The 25,432-nt window shown below is 36.4% G+C and overlaps 1 protein-coding gene across 12 annotated transcripts in view; it reads left to right on the top strand.

Annotated features, from left to right (window-relative positions):
• CACNA2D1 (calcium voltage-gated channel auxiliary subunit alpha2delta 1) overlaps positions 1–25,432 on the top strand; it is a 533,653-nt gene that overhangs the window by 381,450 nt on the left and 126,771 nt on the right. For all 12 annotated transcript variants that reach the window (XM_036931689.2, XM_036931687.2, XM_036931679.2 and 9 more), the window contains exon 7: positions 9,841–9,972. In XM_036931689.2, coding sequence (XP_036787584.2) covers positions 9,841–9,972 — 132 coding nt within the window. The remainder of the gene's footprint in view (positions 1–9,840; positions 9,973–25,432) is intronic.

Here is a 25,432-nt window from a genome sequence, read left to right as displayed (position 1 = left end):
AAATACATGATTTATTAGAATAGAGACTTATTTCTGAATTACTAAGATATTTGCTGAGCAGTACAATAGCTGAAACTGATAAATGTAAACTTAATGTGTCAACTGTAAGGAAGTCCATTAAAATCTGAATAAATTGTGCTATGTTGTAAGCATCCTAAAAACTGAAAAGAGTTGAGATATTTGTGTGTTCCTTTTTTATAGAGGTGTCTATCTGCATAAATAACAAAATAGGTAATGAATGCTGTGAATGTAAGTATGCTTAATTGCATGTAGGCAATTCTTTATTCACCTGCAACTAGAGCTGTAAGGATATTAACCTCCTGTTGTCTTAGAAATGGTGTTCGATTTCATTCATATCTTCATGTAACATGACTCTGTAAGTAACAACCTATAGTTCAGTTTCTTAGATTTGTTTTGTTTTGTTTCACTCTGAAGCAGTGCCTGTTGTTTAAACCAAGCAATTGCTCTTCTTGATTTCAGCCAACTGCTATGTACTGTGTTTCGGTGCATCTGATCTTTCAATCTTAAAATCACTGGGCAGCTCTGTTCTAAAACTGGTTGATGCAGATGCTTAAAGTACTCAGCAGTGTGCGCCTTATAGACAGTATCACCCTAGTCCTCAGGAGCCTTGTTAGCCTTCCAGCTGTATCTCATTAGGAGGCTGCAATACTTTTTGATCCTTCTTTGTGAATCCAGTAGCCAGATTTATGTGTAGACACTAAATTCCCTGTGCAGTTAGGCAGCTTCAGAGCAAAGGCAAGAGATTTCCCCTATCTAATTTGGTCTGTATTTCTCAGCTGGAGTTTCCTCTCAGCTTTAATAGAACTGTGTGTGCGGGTATAGGGCATATGCTGTGTCTGGTATGAATATTAGGTCTTATATAATTTGGTTCTATGAGAATTTTAGTGTGCTTATGCTTTACTCAGGGCAGCATTCACAAGTGTGGTTTGAGTTCAGAGGCACTGGGAATGTCTCATTGTAAAAATTATCTCCTCACCAAAATTACACAGTACATTAGATGCTATCTTTAGAATGTTTTTCCTTTTTTTTTTTTTTCAGTTTAGCATTCTCTTATAACAGTGTAAATGGTTTTGGAAAGGTTTACGTATTATTTTCTTCGTGAGTTGTCTGGCAAGAAAATTAGGTAGTGTTGTTGGATATTAACTTAGGACTGAGGTAAGAGTGAGGGTTCCTTGAGGAAAGGAGAGGCTACTAGGTTTTAATCACTCACACTAGCAGTTTAGTAGCTCGCTCAGAATTGCTCCATCTTTTTTTTTTTTTAGTTGTTTAAATGCTGAGTGTTAAGAAGTCAGTAAGAGAATGATACGGGCAGGTAACAGTTACTAAGTGGCAGTGTGCTCAGTGAGGTAATCTTCAGTATAGGTCTGGGAGGCAGACACCATTACTCTCCCCATTGTGTAGGTGAGGACAGTGAGGTTTAGAGAGGTTAAACCGCTTCCCCGAGGCCAAATGGCTGCTGCTGGCCCAGTGACATGCAGCATGTGAGTGAGTGGCGGCAGTCAGTGAGAATAGTCTTTGCTCCTACCAGAGACATTAACATGCTTAATTCTTAAATGCCGGTTACTCAGAGGAAAAGGTATCACCAGCAAGGTAATCCATTATATGCACAAAAAGAAACCCTCAATTTGGAGTCCTTTATCTTAAATTGGAATCAAGGACATATCAAAATTCCTTGATTTTAATTGCAAGTTCATTCTTAGTTTCCAACTTCATATCTGTGCTCGCATAGTTTCTGATTTTTTTTTTAATTTCATGTATTTTATTTCCCTTTTTAAAGTTTAAAAGATGTTTGGGTCTCTTTAGCTATTTTGGGTTCAGAATTTAGCAGACTCTGTGTTCACTGAAACATTAAATATAGAAATAGGTATTTAACAGTTTAAAAAAATTTAAAGTGGTTAAATTATGATGAAAATGACTTTTTGAATTAGTGTGAATGAAAGAAATGAAAGAAAATGTATTATCTTCTTTGGGTGATTACTCTAAAGTACTTGGGTTATATTTACAAATATGCAACATTTCCAAATTTAAAATTAGACTATTTTTAGAACCTCACCCCCCCTGTTTTGAGAGAAATCTTCTGCATCCGTGGATGTTTTATTGCCCTTGTCTAGCTTGGATTAACACTTAGTCTATAGGTACACACCTGATCATCTACATTTGCTCTCTTACAGCACTAAACTATGTTTTCTACCTTTATCTTGTATCTACCTACCACTTCAGCATTTTATTAAAAAAAATAATAATAATAAGGGAGAAATGTGGGATTCACATATAAATCAAGTATAAAAATCAAACGAATATTCATATTTGACCTGATTGTTTATAGTTCATAATGCGTGATCAAAACCGAAAGTTTCTGTGATGACTGCCCTTGTACTGTTCACCATGTAAGAACTTATTCACTATGTAAGAATTTGTTCACCATGTAAGAACTTGTTCGTTATGCTTCAGAAGATTGGAGACTGACGAGAATTAGGCTTGGGGTGGATTAATGATTGTGCATTGAGCATTGAGTCCCCTATACAGAATTTTATTGTTGTTAACAACCATTTGATCAATAAATATGAGAGATGCCCTCTCAAAAAAAAATTAGACTATTTAGACTATATGATTCTGATGGAGTATCTTACAAATGAGGTGGACAGGAGAAGTGTGTCTTTATCACAAAATAAACAGAATTCTATTCTAATTGCTCTATATAACAGAAATGTATTACTGTTGAGGTAAAGGAAAGTAATTGAGAAAACTAAAATATTATGCTGAAATGAAAAAAGAAACTGTTGTCTCTAACATAGCTGAAGAAGATAATGCATCTTAACAATTGTTTAATCCAGCCAAGGAAAGGACTCGAGGAATCATTGTTCACTGAGTCCTGTGTAGTCCTACACATCTTTGACATTCACACTAAGCCTGCAGGCCCTCTAGGATCCTTAGTGTATTTATGTTCATGTTTTTAGGTGAAAAGAATGACAGATGCACCAGAGGTTAAATGATTACTTTTAACTAGTAAGTTGTGCCAGTGGTAGAGACTCTTTGCTACCAAAGTTACTAATCATTTACTTGATTTTAATAATAGAAGGAACAGAAAAAGTTAGAATTATTGAAGGATAGCACATAGTTTTTACCAGGCCTCCTATACTTAAATTTTCTTATGCAAAATCCCTGTATTCCTCCAAGAAAAATCTTGCAAGTAATTATCATTTTATTGAAAGAGATTTAAAATCCTTAATTAATAAATATGACACTAGATGCTAGTGTCTTCTGTTTCCCTAGGGTTATTCTTATTTTTTTTAACAAAAAAGTGTATGTCTTGTGAGCTCTTTCTTTGTGCTCCACCATGTGCAGATTTCATTAAAGCAGAACTGCTGTGTTCTGGGTATTATACAGGTGCTCGGTATCTAGGAAACTAAAGAGGTCGGGAGCAAGGCCAGAAGTCTCAGTAACACGGGGGCTAGAGAATTGACAAGGACAAGGACCTTTTAATATTTGTACCAAATTAACTGTAGGAAGAAGGCTTATCTCCTCATCAGGGTCCACGTGTGCCTCGGAGCCTTCTCTTCGCTCATCCTCAGTAGGAGGCAGATTCTGGTGCCTGCGATGTGATTAGAGAGATTAGATTTGGTCTCAGTCTCCCTGTACTTTATTAAATCTTTCATTTGCACTGGAATTAGATGAGATTCCATAGCCAAATCCACTGAAAAGATTAGTTCATTTTAATATTTATGCACATTGTCTAGTCCTTAAAAGTGGATTCTTTTTTGTCTGTGCACTTGATTAGATCAGTGGGTTTCTTATTAACATTTTTCTTTTTAGAGAATAGGGTTGATGAATAAAATTAGTGACATCTGGCTCAGCCCATCTGTTAAATATAACTCTTTTAATGACTATGGGATAAAATGAGCATTTGCTATGAAAATAAAATTAGAATCACACAGTAAGTGCTCAATGACTAAACAACAGCAGAGCAATTTGCTTTAATAAATAATAATAAAATAAAAAGCATTAATAATCTGTTAATATCCAAAAGAGGAGGTGGTGAGGGATGGTATTTAATGGCACTAAAAAGTAACTTTGAAATCCTTTACTCACATAACAAGAATAGTGTGTTAGAGTTTCTGGGACTAACATGACAATTTAACCAGTGTAAATGGTGTCAAAATATAGCCTGAAATATTGATGTAATTTAATATCATGAAATAAGATTATTTAAAAAAAAATACCAACTTTCACTTTGAAGACATTTTGTTGTGGTTTTTGTTGACAGTGTTCATTGGAAATACTGCTTTTCACAAAGTGGATTAATTGTCTTGTGGTTATAGTTGTCCTTCAGCCATGTTTCTAAACCTCGGTCTTACTGACTGTTGGGCCTGGGGAGTTGTTTGTTGTGGGGGCTGTCCCATGCGGCGTAGGGTGCTTTCAGCATCCTGACCTCTGTGCCTTAGAGGCCAGTGGTCTCCTACCAGTCATGACATGTCTATAGACATTATGGAATGTTCCCTGGGGAGGAATATTGCTCTCAGTCGAGAAACACTGTGCTACAAAGGCACAGGCTGTTTGTTTTCCCCAGATTTAAATTTCTGGATAATCAGGGCTGAACTTAACAATCAAAGCTTAGACATAAGTAGCCCATAAACAGTATGAAATTGAAATCTGATACACCCTTACTTGAGTGCTGTCTGTACAACTCTGTGTGATTTTTGGCAAATTGCATGCCCTTTCTAGGGTTTATTTTGATGTCTAAAAAGTAGATAATATTAGTATTTCATTCAGAGTGTCATTAAAGCTTAATGAGAAAATGCATAGAAAATGACTAGCACACCTGCTGGCATGCAGTAAGTGCTGAATAAATACTACTCATTTTTCTTGTTGTCAGTGGCAATAGCATAATATATGCTACTTTTATCTACATGCAAGGCTATAAAACAGAATGGTATTATTACTTAAATGGAGATGGTATAGTAGACATTGTGTCCAATTTACTTGTTTTACTTATTTAATTTATCTTATTTAGTATTCTTAAACAAAAATAATTTTTAGTATCTTGTCACTTACATAGATTTGGTATCTACCGGTCTTCTCAAGTACTTGTCAAATCTATTTTTTTTATAAAATATATTTTTTATTCTTGTAGCACAGTTATTTCATATTTTAAGGAACCAGAAGAAATTTGTATTCTTTTTGTTTTCTAGCTTCTGTCTGCATCATTTGAAAGTTGTAGTTAACTTTATGGACATTATAAATAACTGTAAGGTTTTTCAAATAGTCATGAGTCCCTTCAATGCGTGGTGAGGCCCTGAACCCTAAATGAACAAAATATATTCAAATTTAAAAGGGAGCAATAGTGCAACACGTTTTATGGGTTGAAGTTTGCAAAAGAATACAGGATTCAGACCTTGTCAACAACTGTGTATTCCATGTGATAAACAAGATATAAATATAAATCATGTTTTTGGAAGCATTAGCATCAAATATAAGGTGCTTCTTTTGTGTTGTTACAAATAAGGTTTTCTCTCTTCCCTTGTGAAGCCAGATTGAATAATAAAATACTCCAAAAGAGAGAATCATTGAACACCAAGGACATGTTTTTGAAAACTAAATATAAGAGAAACAGAGGTGTATGCCTGGCATTCTGAAATAGTTATCAGTGAAATCCTTCAGAAAAGAGGTCCTTGAGTCAAGGTTTGTTTTCCCAGCATTCACTGCTTTTAATAGGCTTAGCCTTGGACATCTATAAAAGATTTACTTTTGCAAAATCTAATTTTCTAACAAAGATAAAGATCTTTCATATCTTAAAAGGTGACAGAAAAGGAGGACTAATTTTACTCTTAAAGCAGCCTTATGACACTTAACCAAGTTCCTTAGTAACTAGAAGTAGGTTCAAGGTTAGATCACCATTGACCAGTTAATCTTTTACAATGAAAAAATATGTAAGCCGCTCATGTACTTTAAATCTCTGTTCAGGCAAGAATTTGGAAATTTGAGTGAATGTAAAACATTACTATTTTGGGGGTTAAAGGAGGAGGGAATGAGTGAACATAGTACACAGTGTATTAAAGAATGCAATAAATATGCAATATATTATTGAGAAAATGCAGTATGATTTTAAATACTACTAAACAATTTATAGAAAAACAATTAGAATTATTATCCATGTTCTTGAATATATCTGTCCAAATAAAAGATAAAATTTAATTTGTGGCCAAGAAATATTTCAAGTTCTTCTAAAAAGATAATTCTGGAGTTCTTATAAGCAGCATTATTTGATAGTAGCCAGGTAATTTATATCTATGTTTCTGCAATTAAATATCTTTCGAATTTTAGTTTTTGCTCTGGACATTCAAGTAAATATCACAACTTACAGAAAAATAATTGCATTTTGAAAGTCTTCATAATGTACAATGCCAAATGGAGACTTAGACTCTCCTGGACTTTGGTGAGTCGGAGGGCCACAATTAAGTTTTGAGTGTCAAGCCTTTACGCAGAGGAATACTACAGTTCTGTAATCACTACAAAGAGTAATATTTGCTGAAAATAACTCTCCATGGAATTTGGTCTTGTTTTATTTTTTCCATCATGGGAGGGTCATGTTTTCTATCTTTTAAGTACAATGGTGTTAGGAAAATAGGAGAGACTAAAAATACTGAAGACAGAGAAAAGCACCAGCATAAAACCACATAAATAAACTCTTTGTCATATAAGATAAAAGATCTTTTAATAATAACTTTTAACTTTTCTAATGCACCTGGCTTTTTACCCAGTGGTAGGTAGCCAGAGTAGTTATTTTAAAACCTCTTCCTAAGTAAACTCTTTCCGTACAAATTTAAGTAAAACTGAGAAAGAGAGAACTTCTGTTGTGTCTATAAATATAATGAAAATAGTAGGGGAAGAAAGTAGATTCAGGAAATGAATCTAAACCTAGTATGGCCAGGGTTCTGCATGATGTATTCCATCACCTGCAGATTACTCAGTTTTTTCAGTGTTATTTATCTTGAGTTATGCTAATAGCATAGAAATGGAGAAATTTTGAATGCCTTAGTAATGCTCGGTAAGTTATTTATAAGTGAGATAAGAAGATAAAAGTCTCCTCATTTTAGGATACCAAAATAATATATGCTTGTTAGTCAAATGTAATTCATAATATGGGTCAGAAAAATATAGCCAAATAACCAAGAAGGATCTAAAATACTATTAATGGTTATTTCTCTGTTTTGATGTTTTACATGTTTTCTTTTACATTTTTAACTGCATTCAGTGCAGTTTGAGAAAAATTATTTTCTAATGCAGCAATTTATTTTATTTTCTAATTTTGGTGTTTTAAGGAATTTGAACAGTGTAATTGAATGAGTGACTGACTTTAAAGTTCTTTTGATTAAGGACTGGAAATCCATACCCTATATAATGTAAATCCCTTGAAGTCGAACTGCTGGATTAGAGTATGTGCAGTTTGATAGATAGCTGCCGTCACTTCTCTTCTAACGAAGTTGTACTAATTTTGAACTCCCATGGCAGATTCTTTAAATTTTGATTTCTTGATCTGGACATTCAAATAAAGGTTGTGACTAATAGCATAATGACTGCACTCAAAAGTTTTTATAAATACATAAAGAAGTATCTGTATCCTCACTCCTCGCTATGCACACTTCGTGGTTATGAACATTGCTCCTGTGATAGGTGTCTAATACCATCTCCTTCATCTGAGTAAAGTTTAAAATCAATTGAAGTGCCTGTTGTGGAAATTCTTTATGTATTTTTGCTCATTTGTAGATGAGCAAATTTTGGGAAAAACATTTGAAATCTACTTTGGCTAATGTATTAATCTGGCAAAAACGTATCAAATGATGATAAAGCACACTGCCATGATGATAACAGTATTTCAGAGCTTGACTTTTTCTCCAAGTACAAAGAAGCATAATATTCAATCAATGTATCAGAGCTTTAATACCTAGTAATTGTTATCAAAAAAAACTAAGAAAAACATTAGCAGCTTTCTAAAATAAAACTTTATTAAAAATGATTAGGTGTCAGTTATTGCTTAATGTGAGCTAGAGTCAAGGAAATCGAAGAGATGGTTAGAATAGATTGGGACCTAATAAAGTCTATCTGGGTCATAAGTAAACATGATTATTTGTTCAGTAGAACATTACTGGAAAATACATGAATGTTTAAAAAAAAGTACGATGTCCCCTCTTTTTCTGTGATGCTTTGTATGTTACTATAAATATTCATCAATACTGCATATCAGTTCAGGTTATCTATGTGAATATAAATTTTTATATAACTGGCCACTTGATGTTCATTGGATCATGCTTTTGAATATGAATTCAGTGGTATCTCAGATGCACTATGGATCTGACCCAGCTCATGAATATTCACACACACAACTGATCTTTCTGAAAGTAATCACATCCATAAAGATGGGAATCTTACTAGTTTTCAATAATGAGAAATGCATTAGGATGCTGGTCCCAGACAATTTCACAATACCTTTGTTTTCATTTTTTTGTAAATGATAAACTTTAAGGTAAAAACATATAGGCTGTGCATCTTTCTTGATAGGAGCTTTTTTTTTTTCTTTTACCTTTACAAAGACCTGTGCATGATTTAACCCTGATTGCATTTGTTTCCTTGCCTTGCTGTGGTCACAGAAAAGAATAGACATTATTAAGCAGTGTGTATCCATTCCTTATCTCCACCTCATTTCCACTGCTCAGGCTTAGTCATAGATTCTCAAGTGCTGAGTGACCCAATCTGCTAATAGGCTGGGAGCCTGGTACATATTTTACATATATATATAAAAGACAAAAAGAAATGGAATTCTCTGTCATCTTATTGTGTAAAGGGAAAATAATATTCTAAGCCAATTCCAATTTTAATGTGTTAGACATAGGTTGCTATGATAATGGAGGTCCATAATTGTAGATTATATACTATTTTAACCCATGTTATATCCCATGTTTTAATGACTTCTCTTTAATTAAAATGAATATCATATGCTTTTAGTACCAATCCAAGATCAGTTAGTAGTTATGAGCAGGTATCAAAATCAATGTCCTGGCCCTTAATAGCACTGTGCTGTAATTACTATAGTTGAAAATAATTTTATCAGAAAAAAAACTATTGTTCATAAAGGTAATGTTAAAATATCAGCTACTTCCTATTTCTAACACTGATATTATCAATCCTCTGAATGAATTTTGTCCTTGTAAAAAAAACATTTTCTGTTGCTGTGTAAACACAGTAAACTGTGCTCAATGACAGATGTCAATTTTTTTAAACTGAGATAACAGAGCAGATTATGTTTGTATATGACAGAGATTCATCAGTAGTTGAGGGAGGTGGTCATCAAACTGTGCCCTGAGGTGTCATGGAGGTTTTTTTAGAACTGACTCATGGGGAGGATGCCTGCCACCCATGAACCAGGAAAGCTCCACTATTGCCCATTTTATGCATCACAGTGGAGCTGAACAGGAGCAGTTTTGCCCCCCAGTGGTCACCTGACAATGGAGACAGTTTTGCTGATCAGAGCTGAAGGGATGGTACCGACCTCTAGCTGGAAGAGGCCAGAGATCCTGCTAAGCTTTCTACAAAGTGAAGGACTAGCTCCCACAACGGAGAAATTGCCAGCCGCCAAAGGCCATCCTCCTATAAATATGTGTCCAAAGAAGTAATTCCATGTCTAGACTTTTTGATAGCCACTGGGTTAGAGTACTTTCATAGGTAAAACAATGAAAATGTACATTATTTTGCTAATAAATGAAGACAGATTCAATTATTAAGTGCACATTTGAATTAACTGATTTTTCCTCTTATGTTCCTTAGCAACAATTGTGTTAAATGAACTCAACTGGACGAGTGCCTTAGATGATGTCTTCAAAAGAAATCGAGATGAGGATCCTTCATTGTTGTGGCAGGTGTTTGGCAGTGCCACAGGGCTGGCCCGGTACTATCCAGGTGAGGCTCGATGACTCAGTGGGCATCAAATAAACTTGTAAGTATGGGCTGAGGTTTCTTGAAAACACTGTTACCTTCTCCAACATTGTAAGAAAAAGATGGTTATCATGACATTTTCATAAGAAAGAGTATTGCTCCTTACACAGCTCTATATCTACCCAAAGGACTTTAAACACCACCACCTAAGAAACAGGTGGGGCGATGGGCACCCTGGAAGCAGACCAGTCTGCTGTGACCCCATGAGCAGGGGCCTGTGTGTCTGGAACAGGAGTTTATCGTGACCCCTGAACAATTCTGGAGTAAGGGGCAAACTGCTCAGTATGTAGGAAGTAGTGAATTATGTTAGAGAATTGAATTGAATTTTAAGAAACAAACTGAAATATTTCTCTCCTGATTTCAAATCTTTGCTTTATATGAAAAGTATTGATGCTTTTCTTTACTCAGTGAATGTGGAATTGTTAAAATGAATATCACAGGCAATAAAATGAAACCAAAGATAACAGAGCTTTCTTATGTGCCAGGTTGGATTAATTTTGAGAGCATCTTAATGATGATATACATTTTACAAATTAATATGAATGAACCCTTATGTAATGTCCTATATTCTTACAAAGGAGGGTTAAGAGAAATAGATCTATAACAAAAATGAAGTTAATCCTGAGTAGATCCTGAGAACCTGTTGAAAGACTTTAAGTGAAATGTCTGTTGGTACTTTTAACTCCTCCACCTTTTAGAACAAACTGACAAGCACAAATGCATTTTCATTCTCAAAGACATGGTCTGAGTTAAGGGATACATGCTAGTAGTTTGGCTTTAAATAGCTACAATACATGGGAGAATTCTTCTTGAGACTTGAGGTTTCTAAACCTGTTTAACAGATTTATTCACAATGAAGTCACAACAGTAAAAATGGAGTGAAATGGTAATTAGATAATATCTAGCTCTGTATGGTAGTACCAATGAATAAAGGTATGTGGGCCTCATCAGACTGAATAGTACTCAAATTAGGTAAAGACTTAACTTTTGCATGGTTGATCAGTGACAGTTATATTTGTGGAAATCTGATAGACTAGGAAAGGCTTATTTGTATTGCATGTTGAAAAAAATTGATAAAATATTAATGTTAACATCTGATTTGCGAAAAATATTATCCTTGGTTGTTACAATAGTGGAATATTCTTGCAGAAATGTTGCTCAGTATTATACAACCCTTCTAATTATAGTTATGTTACTAATATGTAAATAATATGTTAACTATGTTATTAATATATTAGATATGTATCAGGAGATTGATAATTTTAGTGTATAATATAAAGAAGAAAAAACAGTTCGATACTCATGAACATAATAAACCTGATAAAATATACCTGTGCTACCATCACCACAGTGCCATAAATCTATCCATCTCCAAAAGTTTCCTCCCAGTTCTTACTTACTATTGTATTCTTTGTGTGGTAAGAATACTTACAATATACCCTCTTAGCAAATTTTTAAGTATACAGTACAGTCTTTTTAACTGTAGGCATTATGTTAATAGGAGATGCGTAGATTTACTCACCTTGTAAACTGAAATACTGTGTGCTTTAACTAATACCTCCCCATTTCCCACATTCCCCAGTGCTGGGCAGCCACCATACTACTCTGGTTTGATGAGCCTATTTTAAATTCCTCACAGAAATGCATCATGTAGTATTTGTCCTTCAGTGTCTAGCTTATTTCACTTAGTGAAATGTCCTCCAGGTCCATCCATGTTGTCACAAATGGCAGAATTTATTTCTTTTTTTAAGGGTGAATGAATTGTTCTTTATGATAGTAATGATATTTAATAGAACCTAGTCTCCTTAGCAGATCATTAAGACAATACAATAATTTAAAAGTTCTGTTTATGCTATGACATGTTTTCAACACATTTAACACTTTTTTTAAGTTTAAAGACCTCCTCCCTGCCCCAAGACTTCTTTAAATGAAGTGATTTTTAAAAATTTCTCAGCAAACAATACTTTCCTCTCTGATTTTTAGACTTATCTTTTGATACAGGCCAGAATAATGTAGAGTGCCTCATCCTTGATTACTGTCTGTGAAAGCAAACGTCAAAAATAGCCCTTTAAATATTAATTATCTTAACTGTGAAATAGATATAGATAGGAAATAGAATATATGCTACTTTTATATTACTGGAACTTGGCCCTCTGTATTAGCTGTGAGAATCTGGGTGATCTTCTAAATTTCTGAACCTTGTTTGGAAGTTTTATGAACACTAACTCCTCCATTCATTCCTTGAGGGTTCTTGTGATCAGTGAGATAATATAATGAGGAGTACTTTGGAAATACAAACTGTAGCCATTTTTACAAAAGCAAATAACAAGTAGAATAATTTTGCCTAAATCCCTTTTTCTGTTCATGTGAGATATTAAAGAGCATAACTGAGGTTACAGTCAGTTGAAAAGGAAGCTGAAAAAGAAATGTGGAAGGAATTTGAAGCAGGTGACTAGGCAGTAATACAGAGCAGCACCACGTGGTGGACTTAGTCAGAAGATCTAGGTGTTAGCCTGTGACCTTACTTCAGTCACTTCTCAGTAGGGTTGCCGTATAAAGGATGCCCAGGTGGATTAGAGTTTCAAATAAATAATGCAGAATTTTTTAGCGTAAGTATGCAATACTTCAGAAATATTTACACTAAAAAGGTACTTATTTGCTATTGAAAATCAAATTTAATTGGGTGTCCTGTATTTCTTTTTTCTAAATCTGTCAACCTTATCTCCCAGGCTCTGAGTTCCTACCTTTGGCATATGAGAAAATCAACTTCTCCATTATATCACAGAATTGTTGGGAGAATCAAAATCTATTTAAGATATTAGTTCAAATACAGAATTATAAAATTTTCTTTTTTTAATTCTGTAAACTACTTTTTAAAATTTTGCAACGATTATTGAAAAGAAAGTGTTTTGCAGGCATTATAAGCCTCTGACTCACAATAGAATCTACAAAATACTCTAATTCAGTGTTAAGTTGCTACTTAGAACAAGTAGGTTAAGCAAGCATATATACCTGGTAGCAGGGTATAAATCCTATTTCCATCACTTGATGTGGTGGTAACTTCAGAAAAACACTCACAGACTTCAGTTGTGAAGCAAAGAGGATAATAATGGCTAAATTGTAGAATTGTCAAGGGAAGAAAATAAATAAATACACTTCTTAGCAAATTCTTGCACATAGGGGAAAGTCTGTGATGGTTAGCCACCCTCACTATTTCCATTCATCAGGTTATTTCCACTACATGGAGGCACGGCTGTCTATAAATTAGGTGATCTCGAGGGCTGATATAATATAAAGAGACCTTTGCAGAGCTGATTCTGAAAAGCAGTTTGTTTGGTAATTAGTGGGGAATTTAACATCTGTCCTTGAATCAGTAAATCAATAAATTGTCAGTTTCCTAATTTGGTTGATGCATGTGGAAATAAGCTGCCAGAATGGTGCTGTATGTCTCGTTTGCTTCTTCTGCTCTTCTCCTTCCCACTTCCTCCTGCCCTTCAGCCCTCTCCTTCTCCCTCTCTCTTGTCTAGAATCTAGAAGGTAGGTAGGCTGTGTGATAATTAAAGGAGGGTTACCCTGCGCGAGGGGAGTTGTAGGTTCATACTGAAGCTGCCATCAGCATAGTTGTACCCTTTGGCTAAATCATGTTACATCTTTGAACCTATTTCTTCACCAGTAACTTGAGATGATTGAAAAGATTATTTCCAGGGCAGATGTGAACTTAATCTACTTGTACATCTAGGCCTTTAGCATTTTGTAAGTCCACAGTCTAAGTCACACTGGAGTGACTCGCTCTAGTCGTACAGCCAACTCCATCACGTGGCTCAAGTTGGAACCCATGTCTAGTGACATCTTCATACAATATGTGCTGACTGGCAAATCAGTTTAATTTATAAGTGCTTTCCTTTAGAAGCTCTTAATTGATTAATATAAATTACCTTTCAAGCTATTAAAACTGCTTTCAAGAGTTGTCAACTTTGTGAATTTTTACCCATCATAAAAACTGTAGTACAAACTACTCATTCACCTATTAGCGTCACCTGAAATTGTACCAATTACTGCAGTAATTGGGGTTGTAATTAGCAATTAATGGCTCATTGAAATGCCAACATAGGCAGCACTTACTCTTTTTAGGTAATTAGTTGCATTTACAAAAGAAAAAAACTAAACATCTACTCCATATGACAGTTTCTTAATGTCTTATTAATCATTTGTTCTTTTGCTGTCCTCCCTCATTTGTTCATTTCAAAAACATGGGATTACAATAAAGGGACTTAGTATATGTTCAGTTAGTGTTAAATAGGCCTTTGGGTGATATCTTCATGGTATATTGGGTAGGTTTTGCTAGAATTAAATGCAGAAGAACCTGTGTACAAAGTATTTGAAGTGATGTATTTTTTTCCATATGGGTATCCACTTGCTCTTGAGTTGTTTAATTAAAAAAAATAGCTTAAAAATGTTTTAAACATCAAATAGCAGATGACAGCATAGTCCAAAAAATCCTTTTTTGGTCATTGCTGAAGGGAATGTGTTGATAGCCTCCCAGCTGGTTTGAAGAGAGCACGAGAGCAATGGAGCTGCAACATATGTAGTTTTTACACAAGGCTGCTTCCTGTGATCGACTGCCTTAAGAAATCCCTAATTGTTTTTTAACTTTGATATTCCTGAATGGATGCAAAGTTTAACTATAAATTACTTAATTGTATTTGTTGATTGCTGTATAAACAGACTTTTAAGTTGAAATGATTACTACTTTTTTCTGTTAATAATTATTAAAGTCCACTGTATCACTTAGTAATACTGGTATGTTACCAATTACAGAAAACTCCAAACAACTGTGATTTCAACACTAGGAGTTTGTTTCTCACTGAAGCCAGAGAATATCAGTTATGTAGATTGGGCTGATAAGGAAGCTTCACAAATAAGGGGTCCACTCCAATCTTACTTCTCTGTCATCCTCTGAGTATGTCCTCAGCCTCAGGACCCACCATTGGTCCTTGTGCTCTTTCTTAAGGGGCAAAGAATTGGCATTCCCTCTTTTTTTTAAGGGTGCTTCCTGGAAGCCACACACCTTTCCTCTTATGCAACATTTGCCATAATGTAGTGGTCTCATGGCCAGTTACCTTTAGTTACCTAGCAGTCTGGAGCTGTACTAAGAGGGGAAGAGATATGGGGGTACAGAAACATCTCTGATGTGGGTACTCTATATAAATCTGTGTTTTAAAATAACAAGTGCTCTGTGATCTGCAGAAAATGTTAACCTAATTAGAGAATCAAGATTTATACATCTTAAAATTTAGCTTATAATCTAAATCATTAAGTGATTCAATGCCAAATAAATCAGACAGGCTGTAAGAATAGATTTGCTATAGGAGTTTTAGAAAAAATGAATTATAGACTAGAGTCATGGGTGAGGTTTTTGAACTATAGATTAAAAATCAAGTCAATGGGGGAAAAAAAGGGAAAACTTTTATAAAGGCAAGAAAATATAAAACAGGGAGATGGACAAGTACTGTTGGGGGCTAGTGAGCCCAGCTAATCTGACAGTTTATCACAGAAGAAGTGTGATGTCAACTTGGAAGCTTTCATAATGGCAGACTACATGGCCTTGAAGGTCAGAAGGGTCTGTCTAGCATTTAATGGATAGGAAAATACCACAAATATATATGGGATGGTATGATTGAAACTGTTTATTCTGATTGGTAGGAGAAACATTTAGGGGACCTTGACCAAAAGGTACACTATTATAATGGTCAGATGTGGAATTTTAAACATGTGAACAAGGGACCAAATAGGAATTTTAAGAAGGAGAATCTTTGGATAGAAAAAATGAGGATATCAGAGACCTCACACACACAGAAAAAATTGATACATGTAAATATTGCAAAGTGATTGCCACAGTGGTATTAACTAACATCTCTATCACCTCACATAATTACTGTTCTTTTTCTGTGGTAAGAACATTTAAAATTTACTCTCAGCAACTTTCAAGTATATAGCATAATATTGCTAACTATAATCATTATGCTACACAATAGATCCCCAAAATGTATTCATCTTCTAACTGGAAGTTTGTACCTTTTGACCACCAAATCCCCATGTTCCCCCACCCATAGCCCCTGGCAACCACCATTCTACTCTCTGTCTCCATGAGTTTGGCTTTTTTTTGATTCCACATACCAGTGAGGTCACACAGTATTTGTACTCTCTTATTTCGCTTAACATAACACCCTCGTTTAAGTGTATCAAGCCAACATGTACACCTTAACCTTCACAATGTCATATTTAAAAAAAGATAAAAAATAAATAAGAACAAATGAATTTGGTGACAGACATAAGGTGTAAGTTAAAATGAGTCTAATTTTTAGTTTGAGGGGATATGATGTTGTTGGGAACTTTTGCTGAAATGAAGTATCAGAAGTGTTTTTCTTTTGAGAGCAAGGTGATGAGCTTGATTTAGAACAGTAAAATTTGAGGCATTGATATGCAAATAGCTTTACTTATACCCCAGCATTGGGTCATATTTTGAACTATATGATTGGCTTTGGTGTCTAGCATCAGTTGGTTGTGTTCACTCTGAGACACACACACACACACACACACACACACAAAACAGTACATTATTTTGAAGTTCTCAAATGATTCTGATTTATATAGGTGATTCTGTAGCCGTATTTTTGTTGTCTTTTGTATAACCTCATGTCTTATCTGAATCTGTCTTATTTTTCACCAGTAAGAGTTGTAATAATTGTTCACTTTGCAATCAACTATGGATCCAGTTATGCTTAAATTGATTAGATGATTTATTTTATTGCTGACAGGTGAGAGTAGTGAAGATACTAACATAAAAATGCAAGCTGCTTGTAATTTGACAGAGAAAATATCACTATAAAATATGTGAATATTGCTAAATGGCATTAGCTCCTTTTAGCTTCTACAAGATCTCTTTTATTCTGCTTTTGCCTTTATGTATTGGTAAATTTCTGTATCTTACACCATTCACATGTAGATACATAGAATCATCTTTGCTATGTAATTCATTTTATGTTCACTATATTTTATGAAGAAAAATAAAAAACATCTTTGTCAAAAACTCAGCTTTTTAAGCACTTCTCTCAGGTACACCAAATATAGAATTTTTAAGAAATACATTACTATCACCATTACCTAAGATTTATTGACTTACAATAACAGAAAATTTGCTCCTGTAGAACCAAATATGTCTTTATTATCATCTAATTGAATTTATTTGCTTATAATAGTAGAAACTTTTTCTGTATCGGAGTTCACATTTTTCTCTGTGCAGCACATACTTGAAATTATTTTGCAGTAAATTCTCCCTATCTTCAACTTAATAGAACTCGCTGTGTTCAAGCTTATTTCTGAGCCACAGCTATTAACTATATATGAGTCATCTAAATGAGTAAGCCTTTGTGTACCATTTACTTTACTGAATATTCCACTTAACCACACAACTTCCCCTTGCTATCTGCTGACAGATAGATCACCCTTTATGTCAAAACAAAGTGTTTTATGGGTTATCTGGCATCTGCAGAATTACCAGCCAATCACTTCATAATACGTGCTTTTATTTTTAAAACTATGGTGATTTGTCCTTGGCTACAATTCTGTATATTTGGCTGTACAATTCTGTGTATCTGGATCTGAGTTTCTGCCACTTGTTTATCTACAAGTTAGAAAAGTGTTCAGGACATATGAAAGTGGAGATATCAAAGGCACTCTTGAGCCACAACAATGATGTCATCTGAACATGGAGTCTCACTGTTGAGAACAAAGTTAAAATACAAAAACAACTTCATTAATCAAGTCCATATAGTCTGTGCAGAAAGGGGGTTGGGAGGACTGGTGAGAAGAGGCAAACTCCTGTTTCTGAAGAAACCAGGCTGTCCTATGGTGCAAATCCCAGTAAGAGAGACTTGGCTCTGGAGGAGCTTACAGGTGAGACAGAAAAAATTACGAACATGTAAAAAAGAAAGGTCTAATACTTCTTAAGAAGTTACCTGAAGTTAAATTTACATTAACAGTTCCCCAGAAAAATCGTACAGTCTGGAACTGTTCACTTAATGACATCTGGCCCCCTTACTGTGGCCTTCAGACCATCCAAGACTCTGACCCAACCTACGTCTCTGGTTTTATTTCTTATTACACAGTTCAGCATTATTGTGTACCCCTACATTGCACCCTTTTCCCTTTTTATCTGTTTAATGTTTATTTCTTTTTATTTTCTATAACCTGCCTTTTCTTTCCATATCTCTTTATGTTCTGCTCCTACAGTCCCATCTGTTCATATGCATCTTATTTATAATTTAAAATAGAATACAAACAGTACCTCCCATGTGAAATCTTCCCCAAAAGCAGTCTTTCCTTACTGTGTTCACTCAGAGAACTTTATCTATATTACAACAGCTATCAAATTTTGTCTTTCTTCGGAAATTATTTTGTATCTGCAGTATAAACAACTGCAGGTAGAAATGGCTCCATATAATAGTGTACGTACTCCCCACATCACCTAACACAATGCACAAATTGCATATACTAAATAACAGGTATTTGTTACTTTAAGCTGGATGCATAAATCAAGATGAAGGGTGCTAGAGTTGAAAACGAGTATCAGAGTAGAACTTCAAGTTAGTTTCTAAATAAAATGACACAGGGGTAAAAGTAGATGAGAAGTGCCAGGAAACACAGAGTCACAGTTATCTAGGTCCCTGCCCGTACACCTTTCGCATCCCACCCTCCTAATCATGCTAGTATTCTCCATGGAGTTTCTGCATGACCTCGGGAAGTAACTTTTAGATTCCCAGGAAGTTTTACTGTGTGCCACAAGCCTGCATTATTGGAGATGGAGGAGGATGGGGAAATAGTGTGACATTCCAAGCCCTACTCATAGGAGTATAATTTTTTAAAACACTGAAGTATAGTTGAATGGAATCTTGTATTTGTTTCAAGTATACAATGCAGTGGGTCACCAGTTACCCACATTATGAAATCCTCTCCCCCACTAGTGTAGTTACTATCTGTCATTATGTTACAAAATCACTGACTATATTCACCATCCTGGGCTACCATCCCCATGACCAATTTATATCATGATTGAGAATTTTTGTTCCCCTTTAGCCCCTCACCCTCACCAGGAATATGCTTTTAAGAAGTTAAAATCTAAGCACATTGTATAATAATCTATTATTTTAAAGTCTACAATCTGTAAAAAGTAGTTCCAGTGACTCATTGCTACTGTTTTCAAATATCCACATATGGAGTGCTTATGTTCCAACTTAGTTCTAAGTGTTTATGTGTATAGTCATTTAATCTTTTCTATAATTCTTCAAAGTGGGAACTTATTATTATCCCCATTTTACTGAAAACATTTAAGTAATATATCCAATTAAAAATCTAGGTAGACTACTTTAAAATGTGTCTCTTAAATTCTGTGCTAGGCTGTTTCCAACCAAAGACAGCTTCAGAGGAGAGACAAGAGAGTAGACTCTTCCTGTCAGTGTTTACCCAGTTGGAATGACTGCCGTGTAGTCTTCTGCCTTCCATTTCTCAGAGCAACCAAGTTCTCTGAGAGAATACAGTAAAGAATAATTGCTTTGGAGAAAGCTTATCTTCAGTGAATCTTCTTGTTGTTTCTATGCCATAAAGCTCAGTTATTCAGCATTTGAAAACTCGATCTGGGAATGAACATTGTTTGGAGACCACTTAATTTTCAGAAACATATGTCCATCCCCAAATTCAGCATTGATACATGAAAGAGAAGACAGATGTCAAAACTACTCATATTTCACAATATGCAGAGCAGTAAGCAGTTTCCTAGGGCCAAAATAATACTCTGCTAAGAAGACAGAGGAATGTAAGAAAAAACAGTAAAGCAGATTTCAATACCCAATGAAGTTTTTGCCTCCTATATATTCTCCAAGCTTTAAAACTTGACTCAACTCCGTGTGACCTGGGAAATGTTCTGATCTGATATTGTTTCAGTTACTTAAATAATGGCTAATGTAACAGGGACTATATATATTTCCCTCAGGTAACATTCTTACCTAATAGTAAATCAGTTGGTATGGCAAGTCTGGTTCACGAGGTTTCCAGCAACTGAGGTTTCATCTGTCTGCCATTCCTCAGGTTGCTGTCCTATCTGTATGATCAAAACTGGATCAACACTACCACATCCATGGCTGAGGCCAAAAGTAAAGGGGTAAGAGTTAGTGGAAGGCAAACAGCATGGCCTAAAAGATGTACATATAACACTTCTACTCAAAGGCTGTTAACAAGAATGTCATCACATGGCCTCACCTTCGCAAGAGAGACTCTTGCTGGGGTAGGCAGACCTGTAAAATTTGTGTGGTACTACTGAGAGAAGGAAAAAGGCATATATCCAAGCCCTGTCACGGTCTGTTCCTCTGGTAGTGCAGGCATTTGTGCATGTACTTACTCCCACACTTAGAGCACACTCAACTCCTTCCTATGGGGGATGACCCAAAGCCCCAGTAAGTTAGGTCATTCCACTCAGAATCCCGGATCTCCATATATATATATATAGAAAGAACTATTATACAGTTCTTTCTGTCATGTGCATATGACTTTTCCTAACTTGACTACTTAAAATACAGCAAAATGCCAGTTACTTTTTCTGTCCCATTCCCATTACTACCCAGATAATCTTATGTACAGTGGGATGTCTTCTGGATGACTACAATAAAAACTCCCATTTGGAAAAGAAAGTGGGATATACCAAGCAATGACTGGTCCATGATATGTGTCACAGTCCAACAGGCAAGAAGTGCAAAGACCTCCTGCTCTGGTATAAAGAGACTTTCTTGGCCAGCCCATCCACCTGATTGCTCCCAGTAGTGCTCTGGGGGACTATCTGTCTCTCATCTCTAACTCTGCCTGGGACGCCTGAAGGGGTGTGTTGGGGGCGAAACAGCTTTCTTAGCTTGCTGTTTTCTGCTATAGGTTTAGGTGCCAAAAGTTGCTTTAGGGTTCAGAATTACAAGATTTCTGCAGACTAGGCTTGTGGTTTCTTTGGTAATAAACAACATTAAAAAAGGAGGGGCGGAAGATGGCGGCATGAGTAGAGCAGCGGAAATCTCCTCCCAAAACCACATATATCTATGAAAATATAACAAAGACAACCCTTCCTAGAATAAAGACCAGAGGACACAGGACAATATCCTGACCACATCCACACCTGAGAGAACCCAGCGCCTCGCAAAGGGGGTAAGATACAAGCCCTGGCCCGGCGGGAGCCGAGCGCCCATCCGCCCAGCTCCTGGCGGGAGAAGAGTAGGCAGAGCGGGAGAGAGACGGAGCCCAAGACTGCCGAACACCCAGCCCCCACCATCCGGACCAGGGTGCAGTCACAGTACGTGCACAGGGGGCCCTAGATGCTAGGGAAACAGGGCAGAAAGAACAGGGAGCGGGCACTGGAGGTCGGGTGCCGGAGGACATAAGAAAAGCGCGCGACCATTTTTTGTTTGTTTTGTTTTTTTGCTTTTTTGCTGTTTTGTTTTGGAGAGCACTTTTTGGAAGTCTTAAAGGGATAGGGACCCCAATACTAGGGAAACAGGGCAGCAAGAACAGTGAGCAGGCACCGGTGGCCTGGCGCAGGAGGACACCAGAAAAGCTAGCGACCTTTTTTTTTTTTTTGCTGTTTTGTTTTGGCAAGCGGTTTTTGGTAGTCTTAAAGGGATAGGGACCCCAATACTAGGGAAACAGGGCAGCAAGACCGGTGAGCAGAGGCCTGAGGCTGGCACCAGAGAATAAAGAAAAACGAGCGACCACCTTTTTCTTTTTTTAATTAAAAAAAATTTTTTTTTTAAATTTAAAAATTATTTTCTCTTTTTTTTTTTTGGTGGTCGTTGTTTTGTTTTGGCAGGTGCTTTTTGGAAGTCTTAAAGGGGCAGGGCTGGACATTTAATCCAGAGGTAGGGAATCCGGGGATCTCTGGGCACCCTAACCCCTGGGCTGCAGGGAGCAGGGAGGCCCCTTACGGAGATAAATAGCCTCCCAGCCGCTCCTGCTCCAACGCGACTCCACCATTTTGGAGTAGCTGCCCGAGCCAGGCCACGCCTACAGCAACAGCAGAGATTAACTCCACAGCAGCCGGGCAGGAAGCAGAAGCCCTGTCTGCGCGCAGCTGCACAGCACAAGCCACTAGAGGTCGCTGTTCTCCCAGGAGAGGAGGGCCACAAACCAACAAGAAAGGAAGTCCTTCCAGCCGTCACTCGTCCCAGCTCTGCAAACTATTCCTATCACCATGAAAAGGCAAAGCTACAGGCAGACAAAGATCACAGAGACAACACCAGAGAAGGAGACAGACCTAACCAGTCTTCCTGAAAAAGAATACAAAATAAGAATCATAAACATGCTGACAGAGATGCAGAGAAATACGCAAGAGAAATGGGATGAAGTCTGGAAGGAGATCACAGATGCCAGAAAGGAGATCACAGAAATGAAACAAACTCTGGAAGGATTTATAAGCAGAATGGATAGAATGCAAGAGGCCATTGATGGAATTGAAACCAGAGAACAGGAACGCATAGAAGCTGACATAGAGAGAGACAAAAGGATCTACAGGAATGAAGCAATATTAAGAGAACTGTGTGACCAATCCAAAAGGAACAATATCCGTATTATAGGGGTTCCAGAAGAAGAAGAGAGAGGAAAAGAGATGGAAAGTATCTTAGAAGAAATAATTGCTGAAAACTTCCCCAAACTGGGGGAGGAAATGATCGAACAGACCACGGAAATACACAGAACCCCCAACAGAAAGGATCCAAGGAGGACAACACCAAGACACATAATAATTAAAATGGCAAAGATCAAGGACAAGGAAAGAGTTTTAAAGGAAGCTAGAGAGAAAAAGGTCACCTATAAAGGAAAACCCATCAGGCTAACATCAGACTTCTCGACAGAAACCCTACAGGCCAGAAGAGAAGGGCATGATATATTTAATGCAATGAAACAGAAGGGCCTTGAACCAAGGATACTGTATCCAGCACGACTATCATTTAAATATGATGGTGGGATTAAACAATTCCCAGAGAAACAAAAGCTGAGGGAATTTCCTTCCCACAAACCACATCTACAGGATATCTTACAGGGACTGCTCTAGATGGGAGCACTCCTAGAAAGAGCACAGAACAAAACACCCAACATATGAAGAATGGAAGAGGAGGAAAAAGAAGGGACAGAAGAAAAGAATCTCCAGACAGTGTATATAACAGCACAATAAGCGAGCTAAGTTAGGCAGTAAGATACTAAAGAGGCTAACCTTGAACCTTTGGTAACCATGAATTTAAAGCCTGCAATGGCAATAATTACATATCTTTCAATAGTCACCCTAAATGCTAATTGGCTGAATGCACCAATCAAAAGACACAGAGTAATAGAATGGATAAAAAAGCAAGACCCATCTATATGCTGCTTACAAGAAACTCACCCCAAACCCAAAGATATGTACAGACTAAAAGTCAAGGGATGGAAAAACATATTTCAAGCAAACAACAGCGAGAAGAAAGCAGGGATTGCAGTACTAATATCAGACAAAATAGACTTCAAAACAAAGAAAGTAACAAGAGATTAAGATGGATACTACATAATGATAAAGGGCTCAGTCCAACAAGAGGATATAACCATTCTAAATATATATGCACCCAATACAGGAGCACCAGCATATGTGAAACAAATACTAACAGAACTAAAGGGGAAATAGACTGCAATGCATTCATTCTAGGAGACTCCAAAACACCACTCACCCCAAAGGATAGATCCACCGGGCAGAAAATAAGTAAGGACACGGAAGCACTGAACAACACAGTAGAGCAGATGGACCTAATAGACATCTATAGAACTCTACATCCAAAAGCAACAGGATATACATTCTTCTCAAGTGCACATGGAACATTCTCCAGAATAGACCACATACTAGGCCACAAAAAGAGCCTCAGAAAATTCCAAAAGATTGAAATCCTACCAACCAACTTTTCAGACCACAAAGGCATAAAACTAGAAATAAACTGTACAAATAAAGCAAAGAGGCTCACGAACACATGGAGGCTTAACAACACGCTCCTACATAATCAATGGATCAATGACCAAATCAAAATGGAGATCCAGCAATATATGGAAACAAATGACAACAACAACACTAAGCCCCAACTTCTGTGGGACACAGCAAAAGCAGTCTTAAGAGGAAAGTATATAGCAATCCAAGCATATTTAAAAAACGAAGAACAATCCCAAATGAATGGTCTAATGTCACAATTATCAAAATTGGAAAAAGAAGAATAGATGAGGCCTAAGGTCACCAGAAGGAGGGACATAATAAAGATCAGAGAAGAAATAAATAAAATTGAGAAGAATAAAACAATAGCAAAAATCAATGAAACCAAGAGCTGCTTCTTCGAGAAAATAAACAAAATAGATAAGCCCCTAGCCAGACTTATTAAGAAGAAAAGAGAGTCAACACAAATCAACAGTATCAGAAACGAGAAAGGAAAAATCACGACGGACCCCGCAGAAATACAAAGAATTATTAGAGAATACTATGAAAACCTATATGCTAACAAGCTGGGAAACCTAGGAGAAATGGACAACTTCCTAGAAAAATACAACCTTCCAAGATTGACCCAGAAAGAAACAAAAAATCTAAACGGACCAATTACCAGCAACGAAATTGAAGCGGTAATCAAAAAACTACCAAAGAACAAAACCCCCGGGCCAGATGGATTTACCTCGGAATTTTATCAGACATACAAGGAAGACATAATACCCATTCTCCTTAAAGTTTTCCAAAAAATAGAGGAGGAGGGGATACTCGCAAACTCATTCTATGGAGCTAACATCACCCTAATACCAAAACCAGGCAAAGACCCCACCAAAAAAGAAAACTACAGACCAGTATCCCTGATGAACGTAGATGCAAAAATACTCAACAAAGTATTAGCAAACCGAATTCAAAAATACATCAAAAGGATCATACACCATGAGCAAGTGGGATTCGTCCCAGGGATGCAAGGATGGTACAACATTCAAAAGTCCATCAACATCATCCACCACATCAACAAAAAGAAAGACAAAAACCACATGATCATCTCCATAGATGCTGAAAAAGCATTTGACAAAGTTCAACATCCATTCATGATAAAAACTCTCAGCAAAATGGGAATAGAGGGCAAGTACCTCAACATAATAAAGGCCATCTATGATAAACCCACAGCCAACATTATATTGAACAGCGAGAAGCTGAAAGCATTTCCTCTGAGATCGGTAACTAGACAGGGATGCCCACTCTCTCCACTGTTATTTAACATAGTACTGGAGGTCCTAGCTACGGCAATCAGACAAAATAAAGAAATACAAGGAATCCAGATTGGTAAAGAAGAAGTTAAAATGTCAC

Source organism: Manis pentadactyla, chromosome 7, assembly GCF_030020395.1.
Source record: "Manis pentadactyla isolate mManPen7 chromosome 7, mManPen7.hap1, whole genome shotgun sequence".
Taxonomy (NCBI): domain Eukaryota; kingdom Metazoa; phylum Chordata; class Mammalia; order Pholidota; family Manidae; genus Manis; species Manis pentadactyla.
The sequence above is the reverse complement of the archived record's forward strand: the minus strand, read 5'-3'. Positions and strand labels throughout refer to the sequence as shown.